Source organism: Epinephelus lanceolatus, chromosome 10, assembly GCF_041903045.1.
Source record: "Epinephelus lanceolatus isolate andai-2023 chromosome 10, ASM4190304v1, whole genome shotgun sequence".
Taxonomy (NCBI): Eukaryota; Metazoa; Chordata; class Actinopteri; order Perciformes; family Serranidae; genus Epinephelus; species Epinephelus lanceolatus.
In genome coordinates, this window is record NC_135743.1 from 16,335,573 (window position 1) to 16,351,742 (window position 16,170).

Genomic DNA, 16,170 nt, shown 5'->3' on the forward strand with positions numbered 1-16,170 from the left:
CATCAGTGGTGGAAAACATATTCAGATAATTTACTTAAAGCTCCAGTGTGTAGGATTTAGGCGGACATATTGGCAGATATAGTAAATATGAACAAGTTTCCATAGCCTTAGAATGAGCTGTTTATATCTACATAGGGAGCAGGTCCTCTTCCACAGAGTCTGCCATGTTGCACCGCCATGTTTCTACAGTAGCCCAGAACAGACACACCAAACAGTGGCTCTAGATAGGGCCATTTGTGTGTTCGTGTTGGCCACTGTAGTCAGAAGCCGCTCTGTGATTAGCCAAAGAGCATAGGACAAACACTGATTTGTAACGTGGAACTGCTATATTCAGTGTTTCTACTGATTCTAATCATTTGGTCTGTTTGGGACAGGAAGAGACCTTTGCAGATAATTTGGCTCCTGGTAGAAACCACCTTAACAATAGACACTGCCAGAATTCTAACCAGGAGAAGTTTCAGCTGGTTGCTATCTGCAATTCTCACAGCTAGATGCCACTAAATCCTACACACAAGCATTTAAACACACATTCGTGTTTGTCCTGGAGAAAGGGTGCTTAATAGCCTCTAATTTTCATTACATGGCACCAGAAGTGGAAGATGTATTATGTTAATTAAGTAGAAGGAGCAACACCATACTTTTAAAATACTCCTTTACAACTGGGAGCCCTGCATTCAAAATCTAATAGAAGTTTAAGTACAGAAGTATCTGCAAAAGTGTGCCGACAAGTATAGTATGTCAAATTTTAATCCGAACACTAAACAGTAACTACAGCTGTTAAATAAATGCAGTGGAGTGAAAAGTACATTTCCCCCTGAGATGTACAGGACTTGAGTAACTGTGCTTTGTTACTTAGTTTGACTTATTGACAAATTTCATTTCATCTTCAGTACAAAGGATTCATGCGATGATATGTGCACATGCAAGTGGAAACATTAAGACATACAGCCTGTTTATACACACACAAAAGCGAACATTAGGCAGCAGAGAGAGTATCAGTGTTCCTCTTCCCTGTTTATCCAAGGTGGAGCTCAGAGTGTGTTAAATGACCTTTATTGTCCCTGGCCGCTGATTGAGCGCCAGCTAAAGTTTCCCTCCTCTCAGTCAGACAAGTACCAACACATACTGTAACTCTTGCACAGCCTTGCTTTTTTCAGTCTGTCTGTGTCTGACTGCTTCAACTTTTGATGTAATTTGGCATAAACATACACACATGTGGCTCTTTTAAAACATGAATTCCCATTTCACTCTTGCTTTGCCCCCGGGGTCTCGTATCAACAACTCTCCTGGTTCCAGCTCCATCTCTGTGTTTTACTGCAAACCCTTCAATCTAAGTCATTATAGCCTAGGGGCAGTAATGGTATACAGTTACACCACCAATACTCTGTAATAAAGTTTCCTTCAGAGGTAAATACCAAGGCAGAGTGTTGTGGGTCCACATTAAATGACCCAGGCAGATGCTGAGAGGCACACCAGATCATTCAACGAGTTTACAAGTTTAAATAACCTAAGAATCAGTTTTAAAACAGCAGAGAAACATTTTCTTACATGCAAAGGGTTAACAAGGTGGGAGCCCTCTGCTTGCTGCTGTATCATATATCATATTCCCTAAATCTCTGCGTTGTTGTAACAAAGAAACTCCCATCGCCCCCAAAGGCTTCACGTTGAATTTCTTTCTCCTGTGTTGTTAAGGTCACAGCTCCCGCCCACTGGGAGCTCTGATTGGACGGCGTGCCTGCTGGAATATTCAATCAGACACCTTGCTCGGAGCTGTGATTGGACACAGCCGGTGCAGTTATGTAAATGAGCACCTGGTGGCGCCCGCTGGCCCGGCTGCTGAGTCCGGACTGAGGTTGGAGCTGCCGGGGCGCAGATTCACAGAGGGGCCGAGGCGCTGGGACCCTGGAAGGTTTCTCGCTCTTTTTTTTTTAATATTCTCCCTCACTGTCGACAAGTTTTAAAATTCACACCAAGAGTGTCCAGTGAAAGTCCGGCTTCTGGTTTAATACCAGCCGATGCGTTCAGCAGTTTCCGGATAATTTGTTGTTTTCTGACTTTTGACAGAGGTCGTTCACTGAGCGTAACAACTGTTCCAGAGCACAGTTTGGATTATTCAGTGGACGTGTGTTGGTCAGGGCAGCTTTACTTCGTCTGAGACAGACTTCATCTAAAAGTTTGGACTGCTGTCAACGCACACTTCTCCGTGTCTTCTAGGTAAGTACTGACAAACTCCTTTAAACCCTTCGCGCGTTTCCTCCCCGCGCACTTTACTCCATAATAAGCGGCTATAATAATATTACAGCGGATATTTCCAGCTGTCTGTGTCTCTGTGTATGTGTCTGCTTCTCACTCTGTGGCTTGGCGTCTGTAAGTCTCGGTGTGAGGCGGGCACAGCAGCTCTGGACGGTGGCCACGGACTGCTGAGAAGCGCATATGAGGTGTAACGTTGCGCTCCGGGTCTCTGCACGTTTGTGTGGCAGATACATTGTGGCATTTGCCGACTGCGTAGCTGAAATACTCTGTCAGTGTACATCATGGTCTAGACTCAGTTCAGACTGTTCAACATCTTTCTAAATGTGGATCCTAAAACACTATTCTGAGTCCTGATTTGTGCCAAGACCATTGCTTTCACACGTTTTCAGTTCCAATCCTTACCCAGTCTGATGGCCACTAACTCCCAAACTGTCACATGGTTTAAGTTGTCACCAGTCTTTCCTTTCTTTGCAGTCTGCTAAACCCATTCTCCACATTGCACCTCATTCACAAAACACACACACAAGTCAAACAAAAGTCATTCTTCTTGGCACGTCAGGCTTTAAAACTGCAGCAGCCCTAATGAATGGGTCAGTAAAATGTGTAATGTTTAGGATGACCTCCACACATCCAGGTGGTGGTCATCACACCCATCATTAACCCTGTGACCTCACAATAAGACAATCTGCTGTGGTTTCAGTCACCTCTGGCCTTTAAATGAGTTGATTCTTTCGTTGGGGAGCTTATCAGCCACCAGAATCAAACCTGAGCTCGTTGCAGGGCGGCCTTGTGCTTAGGAGGAGAACCTGTGTTGATACAGAAAACATTTTCAAACTCTGGGGAGGAGCTGCCCGAAGGTTTGGACTTTGAACTGAGTACACATCTTGTGTTTTTCATGAGCCAGAAAAAAAGAGGCTGCTGAGAGTGAATCAATCATGAGGTCTAATAAATGATTCTCGTCTCCTCTGTGAACAGGATGGTGTAGGAATCGAGAGGAAAAAAAGTTCTGCTCAGAAAATGCATATTTTTATCTCTCTGCCTGAGTTTGTTTGTTTATGGCAGGAAGAGACAGGAGGAGAGAGGTGAAAATGTGGGTGTGATTGCATGTGTTTCTGTTGCCAGCCTGTTCCTGTGTGTTTGTGCATGCCTTGCAGAGGCCTGATTGAGGAGTGCACAATGGGCTTCAGTGGGTGTTCAGTGCAGCGGGCAGTCACCTCTCCCACCACATGAAAAACTGTAGATGTGGGTAGTTTGTTGGCCGTGGGACTGAGCAAGCAGTCCAGAGGAGTTGTAACATTGTTGGACTGTTAGGAGGGGGGGGGTAGGTGGAGGGGGGTGTCTGTGCTGTTTGCCAATAGATAGAGAGGCAATAAAAGATCATTTTCTCTCTCCCCATCCCTCCCGCTTTGCATCTGTAAGGCAGGGGCATAATGTAAGGAGGAGCCCTGAGTGTGGGTATACACACAGTCCCTCACAGCAACCACAGGTCTGCTGGATCCCTGTCTAATGGGCATCTGGCTGTTAAGTCTCCAACAGCATCCCACGAGAGCCGCTGGCCCTGCATAACTGCTTTTTATCAGCTGTGCAGTCCAGCAGAGGAGACGCAGCAGAACATATTAAATAGTTGGAAAGACCAGTTATGTGAGTATAATTGCGTATGCATAGTGAGGAACAGCTTTTTTTTAATTGATTTGCCTTTGTCTTGGCAGGCTTAGGAGAAAATGACATTAATTGCATAATATGATTTGTGGAGAAGTATGCACAGAGCAAAGTAATTTGTCTGACAGTGTCTGAAAAATGGCTGTTTGTTATTTGTATTGTGTCGGTCTTTAGACATTTTAAGACTCGGCAACAAAAGGCTTGAAAAGATTTTTTTTATGTACAAGACAAGAAAAAATGAACCAGGGTTTTTTAACTGCAGTTTTGCATGATTGCTGTCTTTTTGTGATTGAAAAACTCCAGATGCGTGCTTGCGTGCAAGCTCACACACACATAGAGGCAGGGTTTTGTCTTCACAGTGGGAGCACTGGTTTGTGTAGTTTGGTAGATCATTGACCTCAGTCTGTTGTCCCCTCTCTGCGTCTTTGTTTTGGTGGCTGACATGCTTTGTGACTTCGCCTTTGGGTTTCTGTTTTTCGACCAATCTGAAAAGACTTTAAGTAGGTGGATACGAATCCAGATCCCAAGGGCAGATCCTGACGCACAATAACTGAATTGCATGTTTTGCACAGTTGCCTGATCTTTATGGCAGTGTAGCCAATGTGACCTCATGAAAGAACACAATAACGATAATGGTGTTTTCCATCCATAATACCTCCTTTACGCGACTTTTCTCACAACGATCATGCATTAGGCAGCAGCTCGGCTAAGTTCAGTGTTTGCCCGTAATTGGCTCCTGGCAGGCCGAGCGAGGCCGGTGGAAGAATTCATTTAAGTCCAAAGACACGACACGGTTCCTTGCCTCTCCTCTCTACAGTCCCCTGCTAATGGGAAATGAAACCAATTGAAGGCAGGACTCAACTGTCCACCCTGTTTTCCTAAACCAATTTCCGCTCAAGTCTAGACAGCTGGACTCTTCAATTGCATTTCGCCCGTATGTGTGGTCACATGCAGAGCGAGCTCGCCTGGACTGTCACAGAAACAAATTTCTTCGAGTAATGCGTGGTGACACTTCAAAGTGAGATCTGTGGTGTTCTTGGGCTTTAGTTGTCAGTAAGTTCTCAAGTCTTTATTTGATTTCCTCTCAGTGAATCTCCATCTCCAAAGTCCTACCTTCTTTCAGATTACCCCTCTATCCCACCCTGACATCCAACATACTTTTGATCCCCTAATTGATCATTCTGGCAATCTGTCTTTCTCCTTACATCTAACATGGAGCACACATCCTCCCTCCTCATCTCCTATCTCACCATTCCCTTTGAAGCAGCACTAGATGTTTCATTTATCCCACTCCCCCTCCTTCCTCTGCTCATCCATCTCACCCTCTCCTATTATCCCTGTGAGTCTCCTCATTTATCTGTTTGCTCTTCCCGTCGAGGGTGCCCTGCTTAGATAACAATGTTGCTGCCTGGATGTAAGCAAACTGGGGTTATATTTTGGCTGCTGAGGGTTTTTTCAAAGAATTTGTCACACTATCTTATCAAGGTATCTCACGTCCTTGGCTTGATGCCTCATTTTAGCTCAAGAGCCTGCAGAAATGCCTCTGCATAGGTCCCAAAATTAACAGTGGCCTATTTTTGGGGGGCTAATATGTGATATATTTCATTTAGATAAAAATACAAAAAATGTAGAACTTGGCAAGTAACAGCTCTCTAATGTGTAATTTCTCAACTGTGTTACATGTTTTATGACTCAAAAATAAAATTCTCTCTCAAGTACCCCCATATATTGCACTCCTATGACATTGTCAGACTTTCTTGGACAGTTTAAAGGCGCAGACACACCAAACCGACATCAAAGAAATAGTGGCGATGAAGGATAACTGCTGCATCGTCTCACGTTGTCTGTGTGAACACACCGCAAAGACTACAACCAATGGCTAAATAGCACATAATGTTCTACATGAGATGAAATAACTCCATACCAGCAGACGGCAGTAGTCTGTCTTCATCATTCAAAAAGGGAAACTGGAAGGCAGACAGGATGGATTCAAGACACTAGTTAGCCAGTTAGCACATTAGCAACACAGCTGGATGTTGAAAGAACAAATCATATTTACCGGGCACTAGTGAACAGTTAAACGATTACAGACTGTTTATGCTAAGAGCTCAATTGCTAAAAAAAATTAATTTTACCTCCATATAAGAAGTTTGTTTCAATCTCACGCCCTCTTTACTTAAGTTGTTTGTTTGCTTTTCCACTGAGCTGAATGGCGAATCAGAGGGATTTTATTCACTGATGGGCTCCGCCACAGATCCCACATGCTGTCGCCTGCCAAATAAAAGCTGACGAGGACACTATTGCCAGTGTTGTGGGACACACCGCTAAAGCTAGGGCGTCAAACGCTCACTGATGGCCCGACATTGACCTACAGCTGACTGTCAGCTTCATGTGTCAGGGCCCTAAAACAAAAGGAACAAAATTGAAACAGCAGATATTGGCTTTTTTAATACAATACATTCTTCTTCCTTGTCACAACCTGCCGTATACATTACCCACAATGCAAGTTGACCGACAACAGTTAGCCCAGAGATTTGGGTGTGTTATGCTGGTAGCAGATGATGTAGCCTCAAGCAGGTAGCCTCAAGCAGAGATGAAGAGCAGCTTAGAGGTCTGATAAGCCTCCCTCTGGAGCCACAAAAAATCTTTGTACAACTTTTTTCCACATATACAGTAGTTCTCCTGTAAACCCACTGATGTGTAGAATTGGTGGAATTCCCCTTAAAATCATGTGCTGCTGAGGTAAGTTGATGATCTAATGACTAAAGGTTGCTAATACTAAATCCTGTGAGCTGAAAACAACCATGAATCATGTCGGGTGCTTTCACACGTCTCCCCAACAACTGGCAGTTGAAGTTATCGCTTCTGGAAAAAGCCAGACAAACCTTATGAAAGATGGAAACTCTCTGAAACTTGAAAGCCAGCGTGTGTGCTCTGTTCTCTCCCTCTCGCTCTTTCTTTCTCTTCAGTTTTTTTTTTCATCTCTGTCCAAATCCTCACACTGTGGTGGTGTTTTCGTCTTGAGTTGCGAGCACACACCATGCCTCTCGTGGCTCAGTATATCACTAATAAGTACTAATGGCTTCTGGCAAAGTAAGTGCTTTTGAAACCTTGTTGCAACATTGAAGAAAATTTTGTACAACATAAAAGGTGAACTTCTTTTTTAATATGACTTCTCTTCGTGAGATGCATTTGAATTGTAACGACATCCACGTTGAGTGGGGCGGACCTGTCTGTCTTTCCCTCCCAGGGGTTTAGAGGGGCATATTAGCATCAGGAAACTGTTGTGTGATGTGTAATTTAGCTCTTTTTAGGAGGCTTTTTTTCCTGCTGAGAGGGAGGAGGAGGAGGACTGCAAGTGTGATAGAGGTATCAGCCTGTGCCTGAGGCTTTTAGCAGTGTGTGTGTGTGTGTGTGCGTGTGTGCGTGTGTGTGTGTAGAGTTTCAGCAAAGCCTAGTCTTTATAATAATCAGGTCACAACACTTTTTGCTTTTATGCTTTTATGTGAGTATATTTTTTGGTTTGCCCATTGCAGTAGCTAAACATCAAACAGCTCAAAGACGTCTGAAAATCTTTTTCTCACTGCTCAGCTGTCATTCATTAGAAATGAGACGAAGACATCTGTTAGAGGGCTGGCTTCGGCCTGACTGTTTTTCTCACTTTGACTCAAAATGCTGAGTCTCACTGAACTCATTCCTGTTTGACCTGGTCTCTCTTTCTGCTGTTCTGCTTCTCTCCAAGCTTTCCCTCCTTGTTTCCCTCCCTCCATTTCTCCCCTTCCCTCTCTCTGTTTCAATAGCTGCTCAGTGGATGAATAATTCTCACCCTCCTGCGGGCAAAGAGTTGCCTTTGTCCCACGCTCGCTCCGTCATTCTGAGTGTCTTCGTTTGGTTGCTGAAGGGAGTTTTCCTCCACCATCGCATTCTTCTGTCTGTCTGTCTGTCTGTCTTCCTGTATCTTGGTCGCCGGCCGTTTTCTCTCTGCTCATTGTGAGAGTAGCACTGTGCTGTCACATGCCTCTCCTTTCACCCCATCCTCCCCTCTGCTTCTCACTTGTTCTCTGACAGGTGGCAGTGAGACTGTGCAAATTGAATTCAGGGAATTGGGCTGCGGCTTACCATCACACTGCAGCCCTGAAACGGCCTCAGTGTCAAACTGGAACCATCCCCACATATACACCCTGCTGCCACGCTGTCGTATTAACATGATAATGCTGCCACATATCTCTGCTAGATTCTCATTATCATTTTTACACCCACGCTTCAACTAAGGTCAAACTCAGAACTAATCTTCCCTCACTGTAGCGAGGAAGGCTCGTTTTCATGCAGCAGCAGCTTGAAACTCTGACTCCTAACTTTTAGTGCAGGTGAGAAAGGTCTTTCATTAGCTCACTTTCACTAAAAAGTGAAACGCCTCTCCTTTCATTCCAGACGAATTATACAGAGCAAAAAGAGCAGAGAACAGTTAAACGTCATGTACTGACATGTATGAAGCGTCAAGCCCTGGGAACCGAAACAGTGCTCCAGTTGCTGTCAGTCATAAACCAGTTTCCCAAAAGAACTTCTAATACGCTCTTTTTTTCCTGTTTTTCCTTTGTGTGCAAAGAGTCCTCTCTCCGTCACTCTTTGATTCACACGATGCAGCTAATGAACAGCCGACTCAGTGCGGATCCCGCTGGTTGCTAGAGGTGCTAACAAGGCCTCTGCTTGGTGGGATTTTTTTGGTGTTGCACTCTCTGTTCTTTGTCACATTTTAGCTGTCACAGAACATTTTGTTTTCTAGTTCACTCTGCGGTACAAGCAATCCACCTCCTGCGTTGTTACTGTTTGTGTATCTGATCAGGCTTATTTCCTTTTGATAGCCTCTGCAGATGCCATAATATTGGAGCACAATGATACAGCTATAATCGAGAAAAAAAAAAATAAGATCCAGACTAAATACTGTGTTTGTACTGCAGGCTTGTAGCTACACATTTTGGATCTACCTGGGTGTGGCTTTTTAATTTGTGGCTCGACAGAAGCCAAACCTGCGAACGTCAGCTTTTTTTCAACAAGCTTTTAATTGGCACAAAGGTTGCACAAATCAGCTGCCAAAAATGAACATTACTAGAACAAAGACAACATAACAGCAACACTGCTCCTAGAGCACTGGAACATTGTGGGGCAGACTGCAGAAGAGTTTGAACTATATTCTTCTGAAAGCCAATTGGACACAAAGACCTAGTTTGTTAACGCTAGAACCTGGTGCTTTATGCATTATGGTGGACCAACATTAAGCCTGTTGAAATTTAATAGGGAAAGACCGGGAACTAGCTTGTGACTGGAACTCCATTTTTGTGGGCGTATTTGAGAATTTAAGGAATCTGATGAAGATGTATTGACTTACATTTGTTTTTTATATCACATAGTCATTTTGATTGGAATCCCTTAAATATGTTTATTAAAGATTTGAACATTTTACAGCTGAAAAATAACTTAGTCAGCACTTTCTGATCAGCTACATAATGGAAACACTTTTTCTAAGTTACAGTCTTTGGCATTCCTTTTTATTATGTATATATCTGCAATGAGCTAATATCAGCTGATATATTCTGCTGGCTGATTGTTCTAGCTCTAACAGGTACTACTGAACAGCATCTGAATACAATGAATACATACAATATGACAGATACAGCCCCCTCCCGTCTGCCTGTAGGCACAGATGATTGCCCACCCTGATCAGACTGTTAAATAACCAGAATTTTGGTGTGGAGCTCCCCAGTCCCTTTACAGGGTTTGTGGTCTTGCTTATATGCAAATATTCATGGGCAAATTCATAAAAGGATTGTCCGGATTTTGCGGCCACTCTACCGGCACTAATAAGACCTAATAAGACAAAAAGAAATCATGTAATTTTCAAGCACCTGCAAAAAGTGAAATGCACCCTCAACTATGCTGCAAAGCAAATAGCATCTCAGCATTCCTTTGCATGTATTTGGGTTATACTGTCTGGCATATATTTGGCACAGAATCTGCCCTTTTCTTTGCAAATGAGCCCCAATGGAAAAACAGTCCATTTCACAAAGATCAGCACTAATAGTCACACACAGTTACAGTTAAATTATTAGCGTCTTCAGGGTTAGTGGTAACTGAAGTACACTGACAGAATGGGATATTAAATCTCAAATACGGTTTCTCTATGTCACGTCTAAAGTTTATGGGCATGCCTCCGCACCTCGTCAGTCAGGATCTGTGGCTTGCCGTTTGAAAAATCCTTTTTCTCCCTGCTGTTATTCAGCTTACTGTGTTCTTAGCGTAAAGACAACATTTATACTTTGCCACGTGGATAATTGCAATTCAATCAGGAGAAACGTGTTATGAGAAAATTAATATTTAAGTATGAGAAATGTGAAAAGTATTTGCCGATTAGACCCCATTGCGATGTCATATATTCCAGGAGGGTGGTAAAGACGCAGTAGATGAGGGAACCTCCCCGCATGGAGTCTAGACGTTGGTGGTGTTAATGGTGGTGATGGGATGAGATGAAGAGGGAGCTGAGGATCTGGATGTGATGAGGAGTGGGCTTTTGATGAGCTGGTCCTGGGCTCTGGATAAGGTGACTGGAGGTGAATGGAGTGGAGGAGGGCGCAACAATTTTGCCTACAATGACAGCTGACAGGAGCAGAGGAGAACAGATTTAAAGTTGGCAGTAGCAACATGAATGGCTGAAGGAGATGGTGGCAAATTTTGATTGGCTAACAAGGTGAAGGAACACCTATAGTCAGCTGATTGGAGGAAGCGGTGGGAGTGGGATGGAGATGAATATAGCATAAAGAAAGTCTTTTTGATAGAACTTACGCTCAGCTTCATTTCGATGCAATATTTTGAGAATCAGACCTTGAGACAGGGCTGACAGCAGCTGCGAGTGTTTCACATTCATGATGCAGTAAGTGGCCACAATCCAGTTTTGGGAATTGCCATTTCTGTATTTTATACATTTCAACGTGTGTGAAACTTCTCTAGATGTGTGCCACTTCCACAAATCAAGTTTCTACCATCATGTTACTTGACCACCCATACACACAAAAAAAAAAGGAAAGCCAAAAGAAAAATTGTTTCTGGCTACAAGCTTGGTGTAATGCTTTGTCCCTACACTTACAAATAGGTTTGTGCGGCTGCTGTTGATGAAGGCATTCTTCATTTGCCAGACCAACCTGTGGTAATCAGTCACCATTTGTCTCTGTCTGCCATGCAGATATGCTGAGCAGTGCTGGACTGAGGGGCCAAGTGGACTTTCTTCCAAGTATAAAGCAGGCAGTGAAAAGGGAGAAGATGGAAGTTGCACTCTTTAGTTATGATTGATTTCAGCTTTGTGTAGCTGCATGCTAATGAACCCAACTTTATTACATTCATTTTTTATCTGTTTTTGCCCGACCCTCGAGCCTCGGCTCATGAGCCCCTGTGCTAAACTAACACCGGTGTTTGCTCGTGAATTAATTTTGTTATGAGCTTTGTTTTTGCACTGTACTGCCCTGCTTCGTCTGTGCAACCAGGAAGATGTGTTTTGAATTGGGATTTTTTTCGGGTGAAAGCTGAGCCGTCTCAATGACTCATATGATGTTCGGTACAACTTAACTATTCCTGGAAACACGTTTTTCTCTTACAATCCCCTTGCCATGCTTCCTTCAGTGTTTCATCGTGATTCACTGCCTCCTTCAGTCATCCTTTAGTCACATGCTGTTACACTTTCTCCTTTTCTTGTTGCTGCTTTTTAATTTGTTTTTTTCTGACTCGGCCACCGTTGCTGCCTTCTCCTTCAGCTCTCATTACCCTGTTTAAGTGACTCATCCATTCTTCCCTCCTGTTTCCTCAACCTCTGGTAAAACTCAGTAAAATCAAATTCCACAGTGGTGACTGGCACTTCCATGTATAGATGAATATTGTGACACACAGCTGTACAATGTGATGACCAATGTATGACCAGCACTATGACCAACAGCAGGGCCAGCTTCCTGACATATCATGGATCATCTGTAGATGTCAGTGTAGGTAATTATAGAAGTGCACCGCCTCTTTTTTCAGTTTTAAGAGCAAATGTCCCCAGCCTCCGTCTTTACAGCCTAATGTGGAGTAGGAAATATAACCCTGAATGATATTTTGATACCTAACCAAAGTCAGCTAAAGGAAATTCTTTCAAGATGAAAAAAGGAACCCCACATGCAACCAAACAACTTACGCCTGCCCTTGGAGTGGGTCTTCAGTAGAAAACAAGGAAACAGGGGCCCTGCAGGGATCATTCACACCGTCCCTGAGTCACACAGAAACAAGCCTGTTTACAGGAAAGCCATCAAATGACCTTGTTTCAGTGGCTGGCACAGTCTCACTCTTCAAAGTGTTGTGAAGTTTGAAGATTAATTCTGGCTTCCTTCTCTCTAGGACTCAGAGGGTAGTGGTGCGTACGACCTCACCAGCGTCCTCACACACTGATGGAAATCCAAAACAAAGAGCTTGCTACTTTCCGTCTCCCACTGGCCATTAGTCATGTCTAACTGAGGCAGCGTGTTACTCTATCTTGCTGTGATTGGAGACTTCACACAAAGAGGTCTGTGTGTGGACAAGAAAGACAATACAGTTCGGAGAAGAGTAGTAGTAGAAGAAACAACGCTTAAAAGTTTTAACATGCCTACAGAGCATATCCTTTATGTCACTGCTGACTATTTTCCAAATGATACAGTACATTTTAGACACATTAAGTACCTTTTATGCAGCAGTCGGTTTCACCCAAGCAGCAACCTCCGCAGCTAAAACATGCTTATAATCCATTATTTTGTCCCTCGGTAGTGACTGAAAGATTGAGATTGCGGATACAAGAGGCTGAAATGAGTTTCCTCTGTGGGGTGGCTGGGCTCAGCCTTAGAGATAGGGTAAGGAGCCCAGACATCCGGGGGGGAGTTCAGAGTAGAGCCGCGTCGAAAGGGATCAGTTGAGGTGGTTCGAACATCTGATCACGATGCCTCCTGGGCACCCCCCGTTGGAGGTGTTTGGGGCACGTCCCACTGGTAGAAGGCCCCAGGGCAGACCCAGAACATGCTGGAGAGATTATATATCTCATCTGGCCTGGTAACGCGTTTGGGCCCCTGGGGAGAAGCTGGAAAGCGTTGCTGGAGAGAGGGACGTCTGGGGTGCTTTGCTTGGCCTGCTGCCCCTGTGACCCGGTCCCTGATAAGCGGATGAAAATGGATGGGTGGATGGATGTATTATTTCCACTTCTTACTCACCATTGGTTTAGGCATCTCACAACAGAACAGCACTGTTGAATTTCAGCCTTCATGCCCATTTTATCAGCCTGACATTGTTGAAACAGAGCAGCTAATATTGCAATTGCGAGAGCAACAAGTTTTATGTATAAGCCTTTATTGCATGTAACGTAACAAGCTGTCGTCAACTTGAATAATGCTCCCTTCACCTGTTCACTCTCCTGTGCTCCGCTCCATGGCCGGCCCTTCAAGGCAGTGGTAAGGAAACCCTACTCACCTTAGCTAACCTGCATCCAATACGGTCATGCTCTGCAGTTATCTGAAGGGACTATGATAACACTGGCACCCTCATTGCATTGCTTCAAAAGAGGCCACCCCAAACACAAGTTATTTCTGAATGAATGGATGTTTGGGTTGTTGTTTTTTTTTCATTAAAAATTGATTTTTTTCTTTGGCCTGTCTGGTTGGCATGGTAGCCTGTCAGGCCTCTAGGTGAAACACTAGTCAGATAACCAAAGTCAGTATAATTTATCCTCTGGGGACCATACATGTCTTTACAGAATTTCACAGCAGTCCATCCAAAGGTATAAGTTTTGTTTCAATCTATCTCTTTTAAACACCAATTTGTACCTTTTTTGCATTAATTTATGGTGTCTTTAATTTGTCAAAATAAAAGACCTCTGCTACTTTCACGCTTTTATCGGAAGGGACAAATCCACATGTTAAATATTAACAAAAATATTGAGGGGGGCGTGCCCCCTGTGTCCCCCCTGAAATCTACACCCATGAGTCCATCTAATAGTAGTTTAGATATCAAGACAAAGGGTTACTGAATGACTGATCGACACTGCCATCCCTCTCGAGCAACTCTCAACCAACATAGTGAGTTTGGCTGCTCGGCGTTTAAATGATTTGTTCCTCCCAAATCAAAACTGAATAATAACCAATCATTGTGAAAAGCATATTGTAAGTTTGCTGGTTTCTGGCTTTTGACATATTGCTGTTCAGCAGCTCTCTCCAGTCTCGGATGTTGATTATGCAACTGTAACAGAAAAATGTGGGCTAAGTAACGGCTGTGATTGATTACCTCTCTTAGGTTTCGAGTCTCTGGAAGTTGATTTTATACTCTACTGACACAATCTTAAACTAATGGCTGTCTGGAACGTGTAAATCACAAAAAGCCAATAAGTTATGATGTTTTCAGCAGTGATGTAAAGCATACACAATTTGCAGTTAATGGGCTAAAACATGCAAAACCACCTGAATAATCCTTGAGGTCACTGCTGACATTTGGATTGGCTTCATTATACAACTGGAAAGATTAACGAATGCAAACATTCGGTTCCAATGTGAGGGGCTCTCTAGAAAAGACGCTAACCATTGCCAAGGCGGTCCTGCCAGCTTTTCACTGAAGCAATCTAATTATAGAGACTCTGGCAAACTATCTTTAATGATGCAATGGCTGCTAACTAAAAACGTTCTCCTGTGTCTCTCTCTGCTCTCGACTCTGCCTCTCTCTTGTCAGTTGTGTTTTGTTGTGCGGGACAGAAACAGCAGCTGCTCATATTCATTAGTGCTGCGTATGGATTAGCCGAAACAAATGTGAGAGTGTAGATTGGGCTCCACACTGTGCTGCCTCCTTCAGAACACAGCAGGTCCTTCTGCCTCACTCTGAGTACTAACCACAGCTGTTCAACACCACTTGACTTTTCCAACAACAATGTTCTCAGATGGCTGTGGCCACTTTTGTTACTGCTCACCATGAGCATTTATCTTCTCCTGTTTTATGAAGTCTCCATCTCTCTGTGGTGTGTTGGATAAAAGGTTGTTTCCCCCCTTTCATTGAAAAAACGGTGATGAGACACTGTTGGCAATAATGTTTGTTGATATCATGGTGGTTGTCATGGTGATTTGTGGCCCCAGTCATTCGATTCTCAGCTCTGATTTTGCACACGCAGCTTAGTCCAGTAAGCCCCATATTTCAGCTTTTTGTCATCTGGCATACTTGCACACATACTTACTCATCTGGACAACTTGGGTGTTTTTTCTGCAAAGAAAAAAAAATGATGTCAGACTCCCTTTCTCTCCCCACTCGGAACACATGCACCGTGTATCGGTTGCGTTGTGTCTCCCGTTCAGGACAGCTGCACTGGCTGGCTATCCCCTCTCTGTGCCCACATACGCGCCCCACGGACCCATGCATACACACACCACACGAGGCCATAAGTCACCCTCTCTACACCACCTCCCAAACACACACACTTGTACCCATGTCATCGCTGCTCTTGTTCCACCGTCTCCGCCCTGTTGTGGCTGAGCTAACTCCACTATTCACTCTGTTTCCATACATTCCCCCTCCCTGACTCCCTCGACGACTCCCCCTCCCTCCGATCTTCTGTCACTACAGCTGTGTGTCAGCTGTCGGCCTGTCCCAGTCTAGTCAGAGATGAAGCCGAAACACAGAGGGTCTACAGGGAAGACAGCCTGGCCTCTCTGTCTCTCCCAGCTGTCACTCCTACTTCAGACTTCCACTTATCACAAGGTTTCTTTACTCCCTCTTGCTTCACCACTGGAAGTCTTCCTCAAACACGTCTTAAAAATAAAATATACACGAGGGATGAAGCAATGAAATGTGCTTATTTTCTCTGTATGATTCACATATTCGACATCACATATATAGTCGTTTCAAAAACATTGTAGGTCTACTCTCAGTTGCCAGTGTATTACTGTGTTACATTATACTGAGGTGTTCCTAAGATTTGTCTCCACCTCATTAATATGAGGGCAGTCTAAGTATTAGAAACACCTCTCTGTACAATGCAATATAAACTACATCCTCCAAATTGATCATAAAGTTGAATCAACACCTCTCTTCAACTGTTTAAACAAAAACTGAATAGTATAGCTCTCATGAAGAGATATTGTATGACTGTTGTTTTAGGACCCTGACACACCAAGCCGACGGTCGTCCGTTGGTCGGTGTCGGGCTGTCTGTCAGTAGCGTCTGTTGCCCTAGTTTTTG

General features: G+C 43.9%; 1 protein-coding gene across 10 annotated transcripts in view; it reads left to right on the forward strand.

Annotated features, from left to right (window-relative positions):
- The first annotated feature begins 1,791 nt into the window (after positions 1–1,791).
- ddr1 (discoidin domain receptor tyrosine kinase 1) overlaps positions 1,792–16,170 on the forward strand; it is a 51,036-nt gene continuing 36,657 nt past the window's right edge. For 6 of the 10 annotated variants that reach the window (XM_078171670.1, XM_078171671.1, XM_078171674.1 and 3 more), the window contains exon 1: positions 3,757–3,894. In XM_078171670.1, coding sequence (XP_078027796.1) covers positions 3,893–3,894 — 2 coding nt within the window. In that variant the 5' untranslated portion in view covers positions 3,757–3,892. Of the gene's footprint in view, positions 2,215–3,756; positions 3,895–16,170 lie in introns of those variants that run through there. The other 4 variants (XM_033640711.2, XM_078171677.1, XM_033640713.2 and 1 more) reach the window with 2 other exon arrangements.